The following is a 24,592-nucleotide window of genomic DNA, read 5'->3' as shown; positions in this document are numbered from 1 at the left end:
CAGCAAATCACATTGTCAATGGAGCTGGCAGAAATATGGTGGAGCCAAATCGAGTTAGATCCAGACTTCTCGTTAACTGATTCGAGATCTTGGAGTTCAGTCACTCCTTCACACATGCTTTATTAGCTCAATTAATCAGAAAACATGTGTTATAACACAAGTGACTTCTCAAATCTGTTGAGGCAAAAACAATTTCAAAAATTAATACATTTAGAGTAACCAATTCTTTTTTTCCAAATAAGTGGCAACTTAGTATGGCCAATTGACCGACCATGCACATCTTTGTGTTGTGGGGGTGAGACCTATGCAGACACAGGGAGAATGTGCAAACTCCACATGGACAGTCACCCAGGGGCGGGATCGAACCGGGTCCTCGGTGCTGTGAGGCAGTAGTGCTAACCACTGTGCAACCGTGCCACGCGGAGTCAAACACAAATTTAACAGACCATCCTATAATGTAACTCATGGAGATGATTACTTTACGTAACTCTCCCAAGAAGAAAGAGAACTCAAGGTCTATTCTAATCCCAAAGCTAAGTGACTGACAATGTCAATACAACATGTTTTAAACTTTCTTGCTGCAGTTCATAATCCTTTGGTCCCAAAAAGACTGAAGCTGCAATGTTCTTGGAATCATAGAATTGTATAAACAGAAGGAAGTATTCAATCCCTTGTGCCTCTATAAGCTCTTCACAAAAGCTTCCCAATTGGTCTCACTCCCCTGCTCCTTCTCTGTCAAGTTTTCTATTTACGTCTATACATTCCCATCATCGGGCTACTTAATTGGCTTGAAAGTTCTATTCTAACTATATGACATTGGTAGGTAACACCCCTGCCCCTTCCCTTCTCCTGCAGAGGCAGGTGTCTCCAAGGCAAATGGCTATGGGTTGATTCAGAGCCCAGACTTGGCTGATTGTTAGTGGGAAATTCTACAGTTCTCAGCTTGGCCTCTGGGTGGCAACAAAGTGCTTTGCATTGGTGTGATCTTCCTCAGCAACTGTGGAGGCGCTGTCATTCTGGCTGTGTTACACTTTGTGACAGACGGGGGGGGGAAGAGATCCCCAACAAAATGTAATTTCTGAACTACTGCTGTTTAGGTTACGTTATCTGAAATGCAACTTGATTTGCACATTTAAAAAAAATTTGTGATAAATATTCCAAATGAATGTAAAATGACAAGGCAACATGTTACGATCATGAGGCGATCGCTGCACACTGATGCCTGGGCTTTCTCCATCACCTGGAACAGCTGGTTTCATTGATCAGATGCTGGCGATTATTGATGGAGTCTGTGCAAAGAGTCATTTTTCTGTACCTGCACTGGCTCCTGGTCCAGCAACACTACGATTCTATTCCTTGTTTTCAAATGCTTTCAAGGTCTTGCCTCTCCCAAATTCTTGTAATCTCCTCGCGCCTACAAAATCTCTGTGCTCCCCCACTCTGTGCCTGCCACTTCATGTTCACCGCTGGCGGTTGTACATTCAACAATCGAAGCCCCGTGTTCTGCAATTCCTTCTCTGCTTTTCCCCCACCTCTTTTTCATACAAACATAGAAAATAGGAGCAGGAGACTGTCTCGGCCATTTGGGCCATCAAGCCTACTCTGACATTCAATAAGGTCTTGGTTGAACTGTTTTGTGTTGAGTTCTTCATTCTTGATCTACCCCCAATAACCTTTGATTCCCTTGACTAACAAGAATCTATTCACCTCTGCATTAAAAAGTACCAACACCTTCGGAGGCCGAGTGTTCCAAAGTCGCACGAGGAGAAAACAGCTCTCCTCACCTCTATCCTCTCAGGGCGTCCCCTAATTTTAAAACAGCCGTAGTTCTGGACTCATGTACAAGAGGAAACATTCTTTCCATGTCCATCTCAACGTGTACCTGATTATACTTCCGTTAAGCGCCTTGGGTCAGTTTACTTCATTAAAGGAGCTACAATAATGGAAACTGCCATTGTTGTTTATTCTCGAATAAGTTGGATACAAGTGCATGCAGTGCGAGTACCTGGTGGGAGCTCCATGCCTGTTTGTCAGTCCAGTCCTTGGAATTTCGGATATACCACCACTGAATCTCCAGTGAGTAGGAAGGCGAACCGCTCCCCCGGAAAGCACAGGCCATCTCCACATCCTGCCCAGCTCTGGCTGTGACATCATGAGGGACCTCAGTAAATAGAGCTGTCGGAAGGAATAAAAGTGCTTTGAGCTGCAGTCTAGAAATGACTATTTCACGGATGTTTAAGGCATTCGTATGACACTCTTTAATAAGAACTAGGAGTAGGATTAGGCAATTCGAGCCTGCTCCGCCATTCAGTACAATTATGGCTGATCTCCTCTCGGCTTCAACGCCACATTCCTTCAACCTGTTACTAAATGAAAATCTGTTTATCTGCCCCTTAAATTTACTCAATGTTCCGACATCCAACACACTCTGGGATAGTGAATTCCACAGATTCACGACCCTTGGACAGAAGTAATTTCTCCTCATCTCGGTTTTAAATCTCCTGCCCCTTGTCCTAAAACTGTGACCTCACAGTTGCCCAAGAGGCAACATTCGCTCTATGTTTACTTTGTCAATACCTTTTATCATCTGTACATGATGAAAAGACAAATTGACCATGTGCGCAATTTGACTACAGCATATGTGGTCTAAGTTTCAATGGAGGTAAGGTAAGTGGTTTAACATCTTCAATCAAATAGGCCACAGAAGAATGGCATCACAATGTTACCTGTTCACAATTTTGGCGGTAGCAGCTTACCCCAGATTATGGGCAGAATCTTCCTGCCCCATTAGGAATATGCAGCATAGTGGGCGGGAAGCTGAATTTGGCATGAGGTCAATAATCCGTTTTTTAACGTTGGGATGAACTTTAGGAAATCTGTTCTCAAGACTTTAAAGGTGGATTGGGGAGGGATCGAACTTCCTAATGCACCATGTCATGAGACCCTTTTGCATGCACTAGCAAGACATGCATTCTCATCAAAAGCCCACCTCACTGGAATCAAGTTCCGTACCAGGGAGAAATGAGGAGATTCACTTTTATGACTGAATATAAGTGTGCGCACCCGACGATGTAGACTTCTTTCATGAGTAATGGTGCACTGTGACTGAAATGTTCCCTTTGGGCAGTTTCTGTAAATGTCAGCCATTGCTCGAGACTGAGGGGTGGCAGTGCAAGTTGCATGGTGGATGATCAAGGCAGGAAGGGTTAGCGGGGAAGGATGGGACAATATCCGGACAAAGATACAAGGGATGGTGCAGGTTGTCTGGGTACCCTTTAAATATGGCTCCTGGATCTTTAACGTCATGAGCACCATGGGGATGGAGACTTCCTGCCTGCCCCCCTCATGAGAACCGGCGAGCTCCTCGCAGATGCATATTTAATGAGTTGAAGAGCATGTGGTCAGTTAGCTTCCCAACCCACCCCCTCACTCCCACCCCACCACAAGCAGGAATTCATCTCACTTCCGCATCTGCCGCTAAACTTAGATTTCAGAGTGGAAGATTCCATTCTATGTGTCTGACCACATATGCTGTAGTCAACTTGCGCACATGGTCAATTTGTCTTTTCATCATGTACAGTAAATTTGAATTAAGAAAACTTCACCTCTGGGTTTTACATGATATTGCTGCAGCTAAGGACACAACAGTGTTTTACTTTGAATTATATTGAAAGGGCAGGATCAATAGCACAGTTAGACACATGAATGTACAAGATTATGGACATAAAACCTAGGCTGGTGACAGTCCCCTCTCTATCAATTATAAGGCAATGGCATAGGTGGGGGAGAGGTATATACGTGGAACTCAAACACTGAAATTTCTATTTTTCTTGTTAGTTGCACCGCTCCACTTTTCAATGGCGTGCTTTAGTAAGTTCGGCCGATCAAAACACAGAAACACCAGGGGCAAGATTGCCCATCCGCTCGCAGCAGCGGGATTCTCCATTCTTCACACCGGTGGGATTCTCCATCCCTAATGCAGTGAATGGGAGATTTGGCTGAGCGTCAAATTCTCCATTCTCGCTGGCAGTGGTAGCGGGGCGGACTCGCAAACGGATAATCCTGGGGGCCCAGGGGCGTCATTCTCCGACCCCCCGCCGGGTCAGAGAATGGCCGTTGGCCGCCGTGAATCCCGCCCTCGCCCCCGCCGAAGTCTCCGCTCCCGGAGATTGGGCGGGGGCGGGAATCCGGCCGCGCCGGTTGGCGGGACCCCTGGATGGGCCGAAGTCCCACCCAGGAATTGCCTGTCCCGCCGACGTAAATCAAACCTGGTATTTACCGGCGGGACCAGGCGGCGTGGGCGGGCTCCCGGGTCCTGGGGGGGACCCACGGTGGCCTGGCCCACGATCGGGGCCCACCGATCCGCGGGCGGGCCTGTGCCGTGGGGGCACTCTTTCCCTTCCGCCTCCGCTACGGCCTCCACCATGGCGGAGGCGGAAGAGACTCTCCCCACTGCGCATGCGTGGGAAACTGACAGCGGCCGCTGACGCTCCCGCGCATGCGCCGCATTTCCGCGCCAGCTGGCGGGGCAACAAACGCCATTTCCGCCAGCTGGCGGGGCGGAAATCCCTCCGGCGTCGGCCTAGCCCCTCAATGTTGGGGCTAGGCCGCCAAAGATGCGGAGACTTCCGCACCTTTTTGCCGGCGCGATGCCGGTCTGATTGGCGCCGGCTTTGGCGCCAGTCGGCGGGCATCCCGCCGTTGGGGGAGAATTTCGCCCCAGATGTTTTTCCAGAACTGGTCAGTTCCTCAATTTAAGAATGGAAAACGAATGCTTGGATTTGTTCACTGGGCTATTGCAGTGAATAGTAGGAGTCACACCGGGCTTACTTGTTCACAGTTTTTATTTAAGAGACTGTTTTCTTTTCGTTTGCTCAATTATTTGAATTGTTAGATTAATGGAAATAATATCGGGGGAGAAATTGGTTTCGACACTAAACAGGCCAATAATGAATGGACAGCCAGCTTTACATTACATCTGAAATCAAACAGACTGCCCGTTTGCAATCAAACCCCCAGTATTTCTGTTTGAACCTGACTGCAAATTTCCTGTTTTGCAAAATGGATCTTTTGAAGTAGTTTTACTAGTCCGGAAAATTCAAACACCACCCTTCACACCCCCATCCCACCCCCAAGACCCTGAAATCAGTCTGGGTAACCTCAACACATTTTCTCATGCGTAAGGCTCCACAGCACAACACAGCCTTTCTAATCCAACTGAGTATTTCAGAGAACATACAAGTACAGCTAACGTGGGGAATGGATAGATTTTTACATCGGGGGCGTCATTCTCCGACCCCCCCGCCGGGTCGGAGAATCGCCGGGGCCTGCCGTGAATCCCCCACCCCCCACCCCCCCTCGTTGCCGAAGTCTCCGGCACCGGGGATTCAGCGGGGGCGGGAATCGCGCCACGGCGGTTGGCGCCCCCCCCCCCGCTCGATTCTCCAGCCCGGATGGGCCGAAGTCCCGCCGATAAATTGCCTGTCCCGCCGGCGTAAATTAAAGCACCTTTCTTACCGGCGGGACAAGGCGGCGCGGGCGGGCCCCGGGGTCCTGGGGGGGGGGCGCGGGGCGATCTGACCCCGGGGGGTGCCCCCACGGTGGCCTGGCCTGCGATCGGGGCCCACCGATCCGCGGGCGGGCCTGTGCCGTGGGGGCACTCTTTCCCTTCCGCCTTCGCCATGGTCTCCACCATGGCGGAGGCGGAAGAGACTCCCTCCACTGCGCATGCGCGGGAAACTGTCAGCGGCCGCTGACGCTCCAGCGCATGCGTCGCCCGGGGATGTCATTTCCGCGCCAGTTGGCGGGGCAACAAAGGCCGTTTCCGCCAGCTGGCGGGGCAGAAATTCCTCCGGCGCCGGCCTAGCCCCTCAATGTTGGGGCTCGGCCCCCAAAGATGCGGAGCATTCCGCACCTTTGGGGTGGCGCGATGCCCGACTGATTTGCGCCGTTTTGGGCGCCAGTCGGCGGACATCGCGCCGTTTTGGGAGAATTTCGCCCCGGATGTGGGTGCTGCTCACTGGGCCAGCACTTATTCTCCAATTGCCCTTTCAGAGGGCATTAAGAGCCAACTGCATTACTGTGGGTCTGGAGTCACATGTAGGCCAGGCCAGGTAAGGTCCTTTTCCAGATTTCTTTTCCAGGTGGGTTTTTAAACAATGGTTTCAGGGTCATCCAGATTTCTACTGAATTTAAATGTCACCATCTGCCGTGGTGGGATTTGTACCCAGGTCCCCAGAGTATTACCCTGTGTCTCTGGATTGCAATTGAGTGATGATACTACTACACCACTGCCTCCCCTATAGGGGAGTACAGCACAGTACAGGGAGATTTATTTTGTATCGAGCGATGCGATGCCTAACGCGAGAACACTGTGATGCTGATTACTGGATGGTCTTTTGAAAAATTATTCCATTCTCAGAGTTACAACACCATTGCGCAGAGTGCATGGGGCAAGTCCTTGATTCATCTCCTTCCTTGCTCCAAACACCAATTCAAATTCAATCCAATTCACGGTCCCTACAAAAGAGATATACTGGGCGCGATTCTCCACTCCCACGCCAGTTGGGAGAATCGCCTGGGGCGCCGGAATTTCCGGGGATGCCGGTCCGACGCCCTCCCGCGATTCTCCCAAGCGGCGGGAATGGCCCGGTCGAGTTTCGCGGGCCGTAGGCCGGAGAATCGCCGGAGACACCCAAAATGGCGATTCTGAGGCCCGGATGGGCCGAGCGGCCAGGCCAAAATGGCAGGTTCCCCCCGGCGCCGTCCACACCTGGTCGCTACAGTCGTGGGCGGTGCGTGAATGCTGGGGGGGGGCGGCCTGTGGGGGGGCAAGGGGGGATCCTGCACCGGGGGGGGGGGGGTACCTTAGATGTGGGGTGGCCTGCGATCGGTGCCCACCGATAGTCGGGCCGTCCTCTCTGAAGGAGGACCTCCTTCCTTCCGCCGCCCCGCAAGATCCGTTGGCGCCGGCCAACCCGCGCATGCGCGGATGACGTCCATTATGCGGCGCCGGCCGCGTCATCTAATCAGCGCCGCTTTTACGCGGGCAACAAGGCCTAGCGCGGGTAGATGCCGCGGCCCCGATACTGGCCCATTGTCAGGGCCTGAATCGGTCGCGACCGGGGCCGTTCCGCGCCGTCGTGAACCTCGACAGCGTTCACGACGGCGCAGCCACTTCGGATTGGGGGTGGAGAATCGCGCCCACTACATCAGAGCTGACATGAACAGGCATTACGCCTGATCTCATACTTGATCTGATTGAAATGAGACGGTGTTCCAAGCTGTAAACTGACTATCCCAACTCATACTGCTTCCTTCATGTTGACGCACAACCAAAACAATCTCACCTTGAAGCGAAGGTGGCAGGGAAAGCAGAGCTTCACATCACAATCTCATAATGAGAATTTCCTCTATAATCATACACTTTCAAATGGGAAAATAATGACCATTTATTTTCTTGAGGTCAAGCTGTAATCAGCGCACATCATGACATCGCAGTTCACTTGCTAGTAACTGTGGAGGTCATGTGCCTCAGTCGACTGATACATAAATTGGTGAGAGGAGGCTGCTGTGGAACATAAACACCAAAACGACCAGTTGGTCTGAATGGTCTGAGGCTGTGCGGTAAATCCTTGCAGCTGGGTACGCTGAATTCCGAGCTGACATTTGGAATTTAAGTTCTGATTTGCAAGTTTTAAAACAATTCCTGCGAAGAATGACACAGGATAGGTGCTCCTTCCTCCACTTCAGAAAATGCAAACAGAAACATTGGCATCAAATTCTGTTGGAGACTGTAATTACACGCAGTGTTGGTCAGTGTGGCCCAGAGTTATTTGTCATTTTTCACTGTCAATTCCATGATTCCCTTCTTTGTTATTGGACAAAATGCGGCTGATTTGACAAAGCTGACATCAGGCTGGAGAAAAAGATGAAATATCAAAGTTCTGAACTTATTTACAGACAATGCTTTTTTGCCCTTCATTTTTGATTACACAGATATGCAGTATTTTGCTGGTTCATCGATTAGGTTGCTCCATTCAAATATATTGATGTTTTGTCAGGAAATCCACCCTGGCCATTGGGAAAACACTGGAACCCGATTCAAGTTCTAATTTACAGTCAATTCCTCAATCTAAATATATATACTGCTCTCCATCTATTAGCAAGACCCTGCACAGGATAAAGGATGAATTATTTTGTGCTTTGAGTTGGACTTGAAGATTATAGTTCGAGAATTATTTTGTGCTTTGATCAATGCAGCAGATGCCAAGAAAGGGCTTGCATTTATAAAGCATCTTTCAGGACCTAAGGATCTCCAGGTTGTTTAGAAACATTGAAGTACTTCTGAAGAGTCCTCACTCATGAATCACAGGAAATGTGGCAGCTGATCCGTATCAACTCCAATCTGGAGTCACCTTGGTCAGCATCAACTCCAATCTGGAGTCACCTTGGTCAGCATCAACTCCAATCTGGAGTCACCTTGGTCAGCATCAACTCCAATCTGGAGTCACCTTGGACTGTATCAACTCCAATCTGGAGTCACTTTGGTCTGCATCAACTCCAATCTGGAGTCACCTTGGTCTGCATCAACTCCAATCTGGAGTCACTTTGGTCTGCATCAACTCCAATCTGGAGTCACCTTGGACTGTATCAACTCCAATCTGGAGTCACTTTGGTCTGCATCAACTCCAATCTGGAGTCACCTTGGTCTGCATCAACTCCAATCTGGAGTCACTTTGGTCTGCATCAACTCCAATCTGGAGTCACCTTGGACTGTATCAACTCCAATCTGGAGTCACTTTGGTCTGCATCAATTCCAATCTGGAGTCACCTTGGACTGCAACAATTCCAATCTGGCGACGCCTTGATCTGCCTCAACTCCAATCTGGAGTCACCTTGGTATGCACAAACTTCAATTTGGAGTCACCTTGGCCTGCATCAACTCCAATCTGGAGTCACCTTGGACTGTACCAACGCCAATCTGGAGTCACCTTGGTCTGCATCAACTCCAATCTGGAGTCACCTTGGACTGTACCAACGCCAATCTGGAGTCACCTTGGTCTGCATCAACTCCAATCTGGAGTCACCTTGGTCTGCATCAACTCCAATCTGAAGTCACCTTGGACTGTACCAACTCCAATCTGGCGTCACCTTGGACTGTACCAACTCCAATCTGGAGTCACCTTGGACTGTACCAACTCCAACCTGCTACCCCTTTCCACATTAAAACCTGGGCACCAGTGGGCTCCTGGTTTGAGTTCTGACATTAATTTAAATTTTTCAAATTTGGTGAAAATCTTAATTTAGAAGCGGGGGGACAGGGACGGGCGGGGGGGGGGGGGAGACTCCCATTTAAACAGAAAACGCCATTTGGTACTCAGTATCTGAATGGCATATTTAACCTAAATCTGTATGAACGGCCAACAGCAACACAGTCAGATGCTCAATTCCATAATAGCAGCACCGCTTCCATCTGAGGCATACTGCCTCTACATGATCAGTGCACCCAACAACAAATTTAAAGTAATCATTTGCTGCCCTCTCCCACCAAGCAGAATACAAGATTGAATGGCAAAATGCCATTCTGTCCAAAAGCATCTGCACAATAATATATGAAGAAGCATTTCAAAACATTTCCATTAGCATGGGGACAAAAGGATTCTGCAAATGGCCTTTTAAAAGCAGACACTTGGTAAAAAAAAACAGTGCCACAGAGGAGCTACAAAGCCATTAAATCCAAGATTTCTTTGAAATCCCAATGTTGATTATCTGACCTCCAGTGAATTCACTGAGCTTCCATTATGGCAGCCCACTTCCCATCATACAAGAATGCTTTCAGCAACATCAATTATTATTCTCAAGAGCAGCTGATTTTCCGTTCATGTTGAATGCATCAGCCTAAAAAATGCACTTAACGAGAAGTCACGTGAATTGTGGATAACATTGGACAAATACCAATATTTGTGGTCTAACTGCAGCTGCAGTCGACATATTTCAAAAACAAGAATCTGTGCCTTCCTTTCCTCCGAACTGCTGTATATTTCAATCCTAGAAAAGTACATTTTAAATTTCACCTCATTCAAACAAGGAGGTTATCTAATAGTATTTACTACTAATAATACAACCTGATTAATGACTTCTTCATAAATGTGCTGTGGGTCAAGTTGCTGGTATTTTAAGCAATGCTTTTGATGTTTTCTTTGGCACTGTAATCGGAATGTCTTACCTCTAGCAGTGCTTCGTCAAACATCTAATTTTATGGTCATGTGAGCTGGTAAGGGCGGGCGAGAGAGAGGGAATTGTAACAAAAGGTTTCTCCTGTGACCTGAACTAGATATTCAGCTAGGTATATCAATGTCTTTCAAAAATCAATTGAGAGCACTTGAGCCCAGATATTCATAAATCCAAATCTCTGATTTATCCTCTTTGTGGTATTCTCAATATAGCCATGGTGGTCCCTGACTCTAATCAGACAATTAGACATGCTGCGGAGGGCTGATGTGAACTAAAGGAAGATGGGGGGGGGGGGGGGGGGTGGAATTAGGGGGCACAGTATCCTTCCCTCCCCAATTGGCAATCATTCATCCTAGGAAAGTCTAAGATTGAATGGATGGGGTAATCTCACAGTATAATTGCTCAATAAAATGTGAATGGACAGCCAGCCAGGTGAGTCGTGTTGAGGTCTACTACTGGTTTAATTGGAGCCCGGTGCTCCCTCTCACAAATGGATGAGGTGTTGCTGACTCAACCAGTACCACAGCGGAAGGCAATGGTGAACCCTCCGGAAACAGGTATGGATGGGAGAACCTGTCGAAGGACAGATGCCATTGCATTCAGCAAGGGAGGGAGTGAGGCCTCTCGGGTTACCCTCCAGCGAAATCCTTATATGTACAAGCTTGTCGGTATCAAAAGAATAGGAATGTGGAATATGTAAACAATGAGCAGTAAAGAAAAGCAAGAGAACCTAAAGCAGGAAATAGAAAAGGAGAAAGGAAACCTCCTAGGGTCATGTGAAATATGGTGGACAGGAAAATGCGACCTTATGAGTGATGTAGTGAGAATGATGCATTCAGAAGAAAAGGAATGGGGAGTAGCAGTAATGCCACACAAGGGGGATGCTGACTGTGTGAGTGACAGGAATGTAAGTAAGATTGGCTGATGCTAGCAAAACTAAAAGGGCAGACAGTGGACATTATCATTATTCAAGTAAAAATATCCACAAGTGAACATCCAGATAATATTGATGAAGTGTATGATAGAATTGATGAGCTAATCAAACAAGAGTGGAAAGAGCTACGTGATCAATCTGGGAGCTTGGAACAGTATTGTTAGAAAAGGAAAAGGTTACATCAGCATATAGACTTGAATAAATAAATGAGCAAGGCCAAGAACTGGGAGACTTTTGGAGAAGAACCAGACTCATGATAACAAATACATGGTTTAGACATCATAAATAGAAGACAATACACATGGAAAATGTTTGGTGATATAGGAAGATTTCAACTGGACTAATAAATGGTGGGACAAAGATACAGGAGTAGTGTTAACAACTCAAAAGTTCAACCAGGAGCTGGTGCAGACTTGTGATTCTGGTGAAAACGGAAACATGAAGAAGATTCAAAGTGGAATACATAAAAAACGATGGGAAGCTAGCGAGGCTGAAAGAAGTAAATGAAAAATTTGTAAATTAAGTAAAGGAAGCACTCTCTAAAAAAATATACCACCAACACAATGAGTAATGGAAACAGATCTATCAAGGCAGGATGGTCAGATAAGAGGGTTTTTAAGAGGAAAAAGGATCAGAAAATCATGGGTTATGATTGTAATGTAAAGGATGGAAGAACGGATAAAATAAAACGTTATCAATACTGAAGAAGGCAAGCTGAAATACAGACACTTGAATAATAGGTTACGAAGAGAAACTGAAAAGGCACAAGAACAGCGGTTAAAAGAGCAGTGTGATATACTCCAAAAAATTGGATTGAATGTGACAGTATTGAAGATTGCAAAAGCAAAGGAGGTTAGTGGCACCCTGCATAAGGGGACTGAAAACAACAGCAATGTAGAGTAAGGAAAATGTTTCATTAACACACCTTGGTGAATTAAGAATATTGGAGAACTATCTGCAAAACATGAAAAACATGAACGAAAAGAAGAGAATAACGTCGGAATTGTTTTCATTGGACCAGGCATCCAAGAGTGAGATAAGAGCACCAATCAATGAGATAAAAGCTGGAAAAGTGGTTGGAATAGAAGAAATACCTGCAGAGTTGATTAAAAACATGAGAAACAACGCAAGATCAATGTTTACTAAGCTATGCAAAGATATTTGCTTAGCAGCAGAATGACCAGACGACTTCATGCAGACAATAATGATCACCCTAGGTCAAAGGCATCCCGATGTTCTGATTGTGTACAATTAGTCTAATTGACCCTCCATTGAAGGTTGTTTTGTAATTGTAGCAAGGATAGTGGATGGGTAAGGTGCAGAACTAAAGCGCAGATGACCAGTTTGGATTCCAGGAAGGAAGAGGAATGAGAGAATGACAAGATTGATGAGTAAACACAATATAGAGTTTGCACGGGAGGTACATTTCTGTTTTGTGGGCTACAAAATATCATTCGATCGAGTTGACTGGATTAAACTATTGACAATGCTGAAGGACTTTGGAATAGGCTGGAGAGACAGAAAACTCATGGAAATCTGTACATGGGACAAACAGAAATAGTGCGAGTAGTCAACAGGGAATGGGAACCACATCTAATTGGAAGAGGAGCTCGACAAGCAAGTGCTGTTCATTACCAGTCCTCTTCAATGCCGATGCAGAAGCACTGATTAAATAAATGTTTGAAGGCACAGAATCTGGTGTTAAGATTGGGTTGATAACATCTGTGGTGATATGCATCACTGTAAATACACAAGGGGTTAATGTAGATACACTAGGACTGAATAAACACTAGAGGGAGCACCAGAGACATCATGACACACAGACATTCAACCAATAGGTCAGTAAGATAGGACACGACCAATGGGCAGTCAAGACACACCCAGAGGTGACACTACCACAAGGGGGCTACCCATATAAAAAGGACAGGGCACACATGCTCTTTCTCTTTCCATAGGCGACACTCAGAGACATAGGGGCAGATCAAAGCATCACACCCACCGCATGGATAAGAGCAGACTGGGTAGTTAGATTGAGTTACTATAGCAAAATTAGCAGGAGAGTCGAACTCAAGTAGGAGAATTGTTAACTATTCAATAAATGTGTTCAACCTATCTCCAAGTCTGAACCTTCCTTTGTCAGAGCATACATCAAGGAAGCAGCTTATGCTATATGAAGAAGCATAACACAACATCAATTAGGTTTGCAGATAACAAAGCACGTGTAGAAAGCACAGAAAAAGGATTACAAGAACTAGTAGATGGACTAGTAACATGAACTAGGCATGAACTTTGGAATGAAAGTGAACATTGGCAAAACCAAATTGAAAAAATCTTTTACATAGAAAGAAAAGAACTGAAATAGGTACAAACATTCAATTATTTAGGAAACATAATATCTACAGCTGGAAGATGCAACAATGAAAGTAGAACAAGAAGAGCAGTGGGAAGACTGTATTTAGATGTTGCTAATTGGAAAGCTCAATAAACAACTCAAGAAGCGACTTGTAAAGGGTTTTATCTGGATTGTTTTGCACGGATGTGAGACTTGGACCTTACGGAAAAAGGAGCCCAACTTGCTCAACAGCTTTGAAATGTGGGTTTGGAGGAAGTTGGAAAGGATCAGCCAGACAGGAAAAGTAACTAATACTGCAGTGCTGTGGAGATTGGACAAAAAAAAATATTTGCTGAACGTTATTAGGAAAAGGCAGAGAGGCTGGGCAGGACACATTTCATGAGTGAACGGACTAGTGAGAGACAATATGGAGGGACGATTTTAAGGAAAAAGAGGAGGGAGGAAGAAAATATCAATACTGGATGGCTTGAAAATTGAAGGAAATTATTGGAAAAAGATACGACTGACACAGGGCAGAAAGATAAGACTAATGAGCCAAGGACCTGCCTTCAGGCAGAGCCCAATAATGATCATGTACAGAGCCCAACAAATAACAGAAATAATGGTTTGCAAAATGGATGCTAACGAATCGTTTGTGGTAGACAAGAAATTGATTTTCAGTTTTCACTCCAGCTCGGAATGCTTCATTCAGTCCTCAGACAAGCGTAGAATTTCTGTGATTAAAGATATCTGGCAGGATTCTCCGTCGACCGACGCTGGAGTCTGGAAATGCGATCAGGCGGAGAATCCGCAGAAACCTGAGGCCAGTGCCGGGCGCCCGATGGAAATCCAAGCTCCGGTGCCTCAACAGCTAGTGAATGCATTCTATGCAGCATGTACAGTAAATGGCGTTGGCATATCATTAACAGACCCATCCCGGTATTCTCCGGTGCTCCTGCAATGCTCCTCCTCCAGCAGGAGGACTTACCGATGGCAAAGTTCACTTGTGGTTTTAAAAATCGGGAAACAGGCACTGTGGCTGCTGAAGGAGCGGACGTAGGTCATGTACCCAAAGGCACAACTGTGGGCTGCCGATCCTGTCGCTGACAGGGCCGGAGAGAAGTGGGGGTGACCAGGTTATGGGCCATGTCGTTGCGGTGGCCGGTATCCAGCCACGGACCGCCACTGCCGCGGCGTGCAAGGTAGCCACCTTGCTGTGCACCCCGCTGACCGCCTACCACGGCCCGTGGTTGCGTGGCGTGACACCGGCTGTATGGGTGTACCCACCCCACCCCCAACCCTGCCCTCTACCTCATTAACTCGCCTCCCTAATCCCTCCCTCCTGCCCACTAACTCCCACACTAGCCCCAAACCCTCCCTCCACCTCAACTCTTCCCACATCCTCTCTCTACCCCACCAACCCACCCCAACCCTTTCCTCCAGCCACGGAACCCTCACCCACAACTGGGCGCCACCTATCAGCAGGACATCGCGCGGCCCACTCAAGGGCAACACTCATGGTAGCCGCTACAGGAGGGCCCAGACGGGTGCCACAGAGCAAGAATAGCACCAGTCACCAGTACCACCGCCAGTAGGGACAGGTGCTGGGGCCAGAAGGCCCTGCTCTGCTGGTCACCAACAGGGCCAGTGGTGCGGTGCGGAGAACAGAGTGCCAGGAGAACGGCCGGGGGTGGGTGTGGAGATGGGAGATGAGCGAGGGGCACATGCAGGAGCAGGGTTTGCTGTGCAGGCCTGGGCCACCATGTAGCCTGTTGAACCTGGTTGGGCACCAGGATATGCACCATGCTAACATGTCTCTCTTTCACCCCCTGCAGACAATGGATTTTGGAATTCAACGAGGAATGGTTGCCATCACACTGGCCTTTACAGCCCTGGGGAAGGTACTGAGACTGCACAAGCAGGACCTGCTCAGGTAGGATCCTGTAGCAGTGGAGCCTGCCACAGAAGGAACAGGAGCCAGCCGATGAGAATGGAAAGCCGGTTGCCCAACAGGTCGAGAAGATGGGACGGAGGCACCGCATTAGGCCTCGTGCATACTGGCAGCACCTGTGATTCAAAGTTCTATCGGATCGGGCATGTCATCCATGACTCCGGCTAAGCAGGGGGACCGTGTGGCACATCTGCCGGATCATGGTGCACCTGGAATGCAGGGGTTTAGGGGGGGACACTCACTCCCGGTGGCCGTCAATGTGATGGTCGCCCTGACATTCGGCACGGGGTCCATCCAGGTGCCAAGAGTTACATGTCAGGGATCTCGCAGGCCCTAGTGCACAGGTGCATCCACGCTGTCACAGAAACCCTGTATGTCTACTTGGCACTGTTGTGTTATGCTGCTTCGGATAACACAGGCTGCTACTTGATGCAGTCTTAACTAAAGGATGCTCCAGACTCTGAAATGAGTTCAACGTGTTTATCGAACTATTAACACAGTTCTCAAATGAGTTTGACTCTCTACTAATCTAACTGTAGTAACTCAGTCTAACTGTACCAGCTTGCTCTAAGCCACGTGCTGGGGTGTGATGCTGCTGGTCAACCCTGTCTAACACTCTAGATGTCTGTCTGTGGAAAGAGGCAGGGTGTGAGTGCCTCATTCCTTTTATAGTGTTTATGTCATGCCCCTTGTGGTGATGCCACCTCTGAGTGTCCTGACTGCCCATTGGTTGTGTCCTATTCTGAGTGTTCATTGGTTGCATGTTTGCATATCATGACAGGCACAGTATCTCAGGTTCAAGCCTACCAGGATGCCCGGGCAGCGGGGTTTTGCACCATCTGCAGAATGCCCCATGTTCAGGGGGTGATCGACAGGATGCATGGCCCCCTTCACGCACTGGTGCATGAGGGACTGGTCTTCACAAACCAAAACGTGTTCTACTCCATGAATGTGCAGCTGATGTGCGACCACGAGATGCACATCTTGCACATCTGCGACCGATACCTGGCCTGTGTGCATGATGGCTTCATCCTGGCACACTCGGCGGGTCCCGACACCTTCAAAGTGCTCCCCTGGCCGAGGGGTTGGCTCATGAGCGACAGAGGTTATCCGCTGCGGTCATGGCTGGTGACGCCTATCTGGAGGCCACAGACCAATGCAGAGATCCACTACAATGATGTACATGCCGTAAGCAGGGCAGTAATCGAGCGGTCCATTGGCAACCTGAAGATGCATTTCAGGTGCATGGACCGCTCTGGAGGGGCCCGCCAGGATAGCGCTAGGAGAGTCTCCCACATCGTGATGGCCTGCTGCGTCCTCAACAACATCGTGCAGCAAAGTGGCGACATGCTGGAGGAGGGGGAATAACGCAAGGCCTCGTCCGCTGAGGAGGATGCGGGGGCGGGCCAGATTGGGCTGGGCATAGGGCCTGGTCAGCCGCAGGAAGCTGCATAATGTGTGCGCCAGAGCTAGCGCGCATGAGACGCTCTAATCACCTCCAGGTTTACCAACTAGGGGGCTTGGCCGACTGCAGTCCGAACATCCCATCCCACCCCAACAACCCCCCTACCCCCAGACAAATGCCCCCTCCCACGGCCACCCTCCCTGCACAACCCCACCCCCGTACCTGCAGCCCCCTCCATGATTCTTACCTGCCTCACTACGGGGTGTGGGTCCTGGGTTTGCAGTATCACAGATCTGGTTCGTGAGATGGAGGATGATGGCAACCCACTCTGCAATGAGCTCTGGTCCCAATGTCTGACTCCTACCCACGGTAGCACTTCCCACCATCCACCAGGGTGATTCCTGCATGGGAGCTGGCCATTCCATCACACGGTCTCACCAAACCCTTGGGGTGGCGGAGGTGAGAATAGGGCGTGGCGTGGCTAGGGAGGGGGTTTGGGGTGGAGCGGAATGGGGGCGGGGATGCGTACCTGGGCCGAGTGATGGCTGACCTGGGGTTCCTGGTCAGGGCCTGCCTCCAATAACCACCCAATCCTCCTCAGCGCCCCCTCTGCCCAGCCCACCCCACCCCCACACCCTTCTGAGAGAGCACCGAGGCAGGTTAAAACATTTGTGAATCCGTGGTTATTGCAAACAGGTGAACATGTAACTATAGGTTTGTGCCCCAGCCCCTAAAGCTATCCTGTGTGCTGCACCCGTGCCAACTTAACTGGTGTCTAACATCCTAGCCTTATGGGCACTAATGTTATGTCTAGGTAGATCCCCAGGCAATATACCAGGGATGGTGGTGGCCTGATGCGATACCCGCAGCCATGACCCGTTGTGACTGAGCCAAACTCTGTCGCACCGCTGCAATGTGTAGGTGGTACATAGGTGCCTGTGACAGAGTAGCCTTGTCCTGTGCCTCAGCCCCGGTCTGCACAGAATGCCCCAGGCCTTGGACGTCCTGACCCATGGCCGATACCCTTGCCCCAAAGGCCTCCACTGCGGACGCCACCCCCCGTGCGGTGTTGGCTTGGGTGGCACTCATGGTCCTGCCCCTGCAGGCGGTTGGATTCCTCCAACTGTACCTGCAGGTGCTGGTTGTTTGCTGACACCCCTCATGTAGTTGCCGGCTCTGTGTCTGCATCTTCAGCATCGATGGGACCACCTTTCCCAGAAGCCCGGGACCTCTCTGGACGGTAGCTAGTCCATGGGGTAGGCCCACCATCCGACCGCCTACCCTCCCCCGGAGGGTTGAAGATAGCTATGACAGAAAGTCTGTGCTCCGGTGTGTGGAGGGCTGGGGTTTGGGGTCTCTCATCGCTGTCCGGTGTCGCCTCGTCGCTGGACATGTCCTAGGGCCAGAAAGGCCTGCCTCATCGCCGGCTGAGGCACAAGACATGACGCATGCTTGGATCGCAGGTTGGGGTGATGAGTTGGTATGGAGGTGGTTGGGGTGGTGTGGGAGGGGGTTGTGCCACACGTGCCATTGGGACACTGCAACTCAGCAGGGTCTCATTTGGTTCCCCGATGCCAACCTCCACACCGACCCTCTCTCTGGGCCCACCAAACAGGTCCAGGACCTGCGGCCCCTCACACTTGCAGAACAATGGCTCCCCTCCAGTCTTTTCATTCTCCCTGCTGAGCGCCGCCTTCTCGGGGCAGGGAGGGGGTGGGTGGGTGGTGTGGGGGGGGGGGGCAGCTGGTGGTCTTTGTGAACAGGGCACCTGGCCATGGTGGGTGATATGGGTGCTGGCATGTGGTGCAGTGTGGGGTACGAGCAGACTGCCGGAGGATTGGGTTGCGGGTGTGTGGGACAGGGTTTGGTCCCAGGGACATGGTGCCGGCTACTCATCCCGTTCGCCCAGAGGAGATTCTGCAGCCTTTTCCGGCACTGCTGGCCAGTCCTGGTGGTGATGCCCATGGTGTTGACACCCTCTTCACCTGCACCCAGGCCCAGTGTACGCCATTGGGTGGCAGCCTCCTTCCTACCCTGAGGAACAGGCTGTCCCTCCTCTCCTCCATGGCGCCCAGCAGGGTCTCGAGCTCCGCATCTCCGAACCATGGTGACGCTCTTCGGGGTGCCATTCTGTTGGCTGGAATGAGAGTGTGTGGGGAGTGGAGTGCTTATATGCGGCTGCAGCTTGCCAGCCTCTCGAGTGCCAATCCCGACTGTGGCGAATCAGGCACCGTTTTTCATTGGAATTGCACTAGTTCCACGTGGCGCTGGAGCTAGCCCATTAAAGGATCCTGAATTGCTCCGAGGGCAGCATCACTCCATAATCGTAGAACATCACCAATTCAGTCCTGACATCATCACTTGGGTCTCTGAAACAGAGAATGCGGCCCATTGCCGTTAAACTGTCACAGTAAACCCCTTTACGTTTCAATTAATGACAGTGAATACAAGAATTAAATGTTAGTCAAATTTTCTCTCATTCTTATTGTGCTAACTTCCAAACCCGTAACTTGACACAAGTTAGACTTTGCTCTATCAAATTCAATTAGTATAGTGTATCAAGTTCATCCCAAAATTGTTAATTTACACCCTCTTCGACTGCTGTGGCTTTTTAATATATCGCAAGCATTCACTGTCCAAGTTATCGCCAGCATGCAACTAAGCAGACAAAAGATAAGAGACAGCAGAGTAATTTAACGCAGATGATTTAATTAAAAATGAAAACACTCCTGGATGATGCCACAGTTCAGTGTCATTACTTAACCCTCATCATGAGTCACATGATCCCAACATATAATCACATCACGGCCCGAATGACATGATCAGTCCCTGACAGCTGAATATGGTGCTCTCACTTGTTCCCAGCTTATCATTTGGATGATATAACTCCCTTAGATCTCGAAAATTGACGGGCACGCGCAGACTTGTGGGGTAAAATGCGCTGAACACCACCTTGGTGAGGGAATTAGCACGGGTGCAATCAATATCTACCAATATGCAGATAATACCTTTAACTTGTGTGCAATGGTGATTTGGACCAGTGACGCCATTTTGGAGTTCAATGCTCCAGCTTAAAGCTGTCTCTTAACCTTGCATCGCTAAAAATACATTCAGCACCAGGAAGGAGTCCAGCCCCCACCCAGAACCTCCCACCTGGCACTCCCCCCACCCCGACCCCCGAAACCCCCACTCCAGAGCTATTTCAAGGGATATTTAACTATTTACAGGTGAAGTAAATGTATGCTGCTTTTTGGCATCATTCTACAAGTGATTTATATTGTGACTACAAGGTGGAAAGTCCATAGGGGGTGGCATGGGCATTTTGTTGACTTCACGGCTTTTGCACAAACCAGTTGATCCCAGGCTAGTAAGTGCACTAGTGGGCATTTCCCTTGGAATGCAACATGACCTGGAGAATAAGCACAGGCCACACAGAGCAAGCTTCTGGAAGTGGAAGATGAAGGAGATAGGCCCTCAGCAGGAGGTTGTTCTCAACAGGAAGCTATTCTCCGACCTGAACCTCATCAAGGAACAGTGTGTGAGAACTCTGCACTTTAGCAAGAATGTTCTCATTGAGATTATTCCAACCTCAGAACCGGGGCAAAGACCTGTTTAACCAATAACTGTAAGTTACTGTAGTGATGAATATGAATGCCAGTTCATTCTGATAGCATTCCAAAAATACTAAATAATCAAGGGAAAAAAAGGAGGGGGGGGGGGGGGAGGAAATAAATACTATACCTCTCACTAAATAAAAGGTACTAGGTTGACTAACGGGGATAAAGCTGCTAAGTCCCTGGGACCGGATGGGTTTCATCCTGGGATATTAAAGGAAGTAGCTACAAAGATGGTGGATGCATTCACTGGTCGTAATCTTCCAAGAATCCTTAAATTCTGAAAAAGTCCCAGAGGATTGGAAAACTCTTATTATAAAAGGGAGGGAGACAAAAAAAACAGGTAACTGTAGACCAGCTTAACATCTGACATTGAGAAAATGTTAAAGTCCATTATAAGGATGTAATAGCAGAGCATTTAGCAATACATGCATTAAGTCTATGTGAGTGAGTTGAAGCTTATGAATTTTAAGTATGTCATGATTGGTAGAGATTACTGGTCGGTGAATAATAGGGCTGTGATGAATTTGAATGGTGCCTGAAGCTAGTGGTTCAGTTGGTTCGATATAGCATTTGAAAATGTATTCACTGACCTTGAGCACTCCTGTGAGGTCATTGATCTTCTTGTGGCACTACATCTATGTGCTTGGATGCAGCCATATGCTCCCATTGCCTTTTAAGCGTGTGACTGGAGAACCTCCCAGCCCCTTGAGGATATCTCTCCTGCATTCCATTTCCTCCGCCAAAGCCTCAGTGGTACATCGGAGAACGATGGAATCAATCCTCTACCTCCCGTGTTGTGCTATTCTTGAACAACCTCCAAGGTCAGTTCACTCCCTGCATTTCTGCCTGCACCTGCTCCAGTCAAAAAGCAATGGCCTTGAAAAGCTGGTTTTAACTGGTGCTCGATAGTTACAATTTTGGGATCACTGCTGATGTGTGCAGCTAATGAACTGTACAGTTAGTGGTGGCTGCATGCAACATCAATTCAAATGAGCAGGCAGGTTGGAGGTGGCACGCTGCTTGCATTACATTGTACAGTCAGGAATGAATTGCGCATCATAGTCCCAGTGCCTACTTTTTAGGGGCTATTCAAAGTAGCCCCCCAGTTGCTTAGTTACTAGATGCCTGATATAATCATGAATTGCTACTGTCTGCCATTTTAAGGAAGTCATTAATCTATTTACATATGTTAAAGTAGAGAAGGGAACAGAAATTCATATGAATATGTTAAACATTTATTCTCTCATTGTTATAATGTAATTTCAGGGTTGAGTCTTTAACAGTTTACTCACAAGTACAGGGATTTGGAATGCAGCCTAATGAGAACTGGAAAATTAGACTGCAATAGATAAAATTATTTAATGAGACCTTTTAGACTCACTTGTTCACTTATTATTCAATTAGCCATTATATCTCTCCACCCTCCCCCCCCCCCCCCCCCCCCCCCCCCCCCCACCGCCCCCGTGTTATATTTCTTTGGTAGCCGAGAAGATCCATCTAGTAGTAAATATCCAACAGCCTGTGATTCCAGAGGGAGAGCTTGCCCAGTTGCAGCATTCACAGGATATTCATTCACGTTTAATCCTGTCTTTCGGTTACTTCCATTCCCAAGACCATTAGTTTACAGGCTTCTGCCAACTACTAATATTTTTCAACAGTTCCCTTCCATCCCATCACAACACTACCGTTAAATGCTGCCATTCCTTTTACAAACATCTGAGCATTGAAAGCACCACTGGTATACAGTATTTCAGAGGCAGTAATTGGAGGGACGTGATTGCAAAATTGAAGTGTGGCTCCGCACATGGATCCCACTCATTGCCTTGTTGCACACTACAATGCTGGTCGCAGGAGATCATGTCTAGGCATCAAAGCACATAGGCGTGCACCTTGCCAATTAGGGGCAGAGTGGACCATATTGGCAGATTTCACAGTTGGAAATCCTTTCTGTGGTGATGTGCATCACTGTAAATGCATGTAGGCTAGCTAGACACTAGAGGGAGCACCAAAGACATCACACACACACACTCAACCAATAGATCAAGTAGATAGGACACGACCAATAGATATTCACGATACACAAGGAGGTGACACGACCACAGGGGGGCATTACACCAACCCATATATAAAAGACACCACACACATGATCTGCCTCTTTCCAGTGGAGACAGTCAGTGAGTAGAGACACAGGGTTGATTCAATATTATACCCACCACATGGATTGCAGCAACTGGTTAGTCAGTCTGGGTAGCTATAGTAGGATTACCAGTAGTGTCGAACCCGAGTAATAGACGTGTAAATAGTTTAATAAATGTGTTGAAGTTATCTCCATGTCTGAACGTTCCTTTGTCAAGTGCACCACAAGGAAGCCGCTTATGTTACACCTACAACATAACAAATCATGGTACCAGGACTGAACTGTTTCAATCCACATAGCCATACCTCAGCATACAGTGACAACCAGCAACAATACCCAGGCAAGATGTTCGAGATCCGGGTTCCGCAGCAGCTCCAGTGCCACGGCGATCTCCGCGAAAACTGGCGGGCATTCCGGCAAAAGTTTGAACTCTTCCTGGTGGCAGCCGAACTAGAAGACCTGGCCGATGCTGAAAAAACAGAGCTTCTCCTCACCATTGCCCGAGCAGAAGAAATCTTTAAAAAATTCAAGTTTTCCAAAGGGCAAAACAGGCGCGACTTCCAGGCAGTCCTGGACAATTTCGGCAAATACTGTGAGGAAAACACACTCCAACCAGCAATAAAAGGTAAGAGAAGCACCAGTACTCGCCACAATGCCGAGATCCTGGAGCAGAGAACAGTTTTGATCGGCGGCCATCTTTCTAAAGGGTCGGCACTTGCACAGTTGCGCGAGAAGCGCGCAGAACGGGAAGGTCCGTTTGCGCATGCGCAATCACGAAAACGGCCATCAGTAAAGGAACAGCCATCTGTGCATGCGCAATCACGTCTTACGTGCTACATCACATGCGTCATGACATCAGAGGCCCCGGACCATGCCCATTTAAAGGGGAAACGTACCAAATCAACGAAAAATTTTTTAAAGCAGTAAAACAACCTTCCTTCACCTGGAATGACAGCACCATGCCTCAAATTGAACCAGGAAATGAAATTAAACTCTGAAGAACCCTGCAACAAGCAGTTACCTACGCCCAAACCGATGATTCCGACCTTGAATACTTCGATGCCGACCTTTACATTTTCTCTGGACATCGCGAGCCCAATGCCAGCTCCGACGCAATCAGTGATGATATGGTCCTAGAAGACTATGCCTCGGATGAACCTTTCACCTTGGGAGGCTACCCCAGAACCAAATTCGAACCGCAACTAGACTTGTTGCACATTGGCGACCCCCTGTAATGAATCCGACGCAGACATGGATTCGTTCTTCAGATTTGAGGATCTTCAACCCAGCATCTACGACATCCCGACTCATGAGTGCAGGATTATGCTGTGGCCTGAAACCAAGAGACAGAGAGCTATACAAGCCCACAGGGAGCGGCCTGCTGCCACACAGAGCGTGGTCCACACACCGCTCAGAGTTCCCGACTCTACCAAAGAAGACACGCAAGACTCCACGCCGCAGAACTTTCACGAACAAGAAGTGACTCCAGTGTCACAAGCCTCCACAGCGAGCTCGTGGACAGACTCCACGATAGAAGCAACGCAAGACTCCGATGCGCAATCCTTGCAGGAACAAGACCATGAGGGTCCAGCAACCTCCTCTGATCAACTAGCGGCAGACGATGCAAGTCTGCCATGCTCAAGTACACAGCAAGAAGACTATGACAGTCTACCATGCTCCAGTGCACAGCAGGATGACCATGACGGTCTATCATGCTACAGTGAAGAACAAAGCGACAATGACAGTCCAAGCCCAAATGAAGGACACAGCAAGACAATGACAGTCCACCCACATTGTTTGCGCCACCAGATGAAAACTCTGACAATTTACCCAACCGAAGTGAACAACAAGCAGCTACTGAGGATCTACCCATGGCATGTGAGACGAGTGACGACAGCATCCCACTTCCCATGCAAGATGTGCAAAGTGACAGACCTCAGCTAGTGTGTACAGAGGCACTTGACGATCACTGTGAGACCA

General features: G+C 48.6%; 1 protein-coding gene across 1 annotated transcript in view; it reads right to left on the bottom strand.

The window, feature by feature from the left end:
* LOC140428315 (V-set and transmembrane domain-containing protein 2-like protein) overlaps nt 1-24,592 on the bottom strand; it is a 129,849-nt gene that overhangs the window by 47,668 nt on the left and 57,589 nt on the right. Inside the window, exon 2 of the mRNA XM_072514655.1 lies at nt 2,006-2,175. Coding sequence (XP_072370756.1) covers nt 2,006-2,175 — 170 coding nt within the window. The remainder of the gene's footprint in view (nt 1-2,005; nt 2,176-24,592) is intronic.

Source organism: Scyliorhinus torazame, chromosome 8, assembly GCF_047496885.1.
Source record: "Scyliorhinus torazame isolate Kashiwa2021f chromosome 8, sScyTor2.1, whole genome shotgun sequence".
In the NCBI taxonomy this organism is placed as follows: Eukaryota; Metazoa; Chordata; class Chondrichthyes; order Carcharhiniformes; family Scyliorhinidae; genus Scyliorhinus; species Scyliorhinus torazame.
The sequence above is the reverse complement of the archived record's forward strand: the minus strand, read 5'-3'. Positions and strand labels throughout refer to the sequence as shown.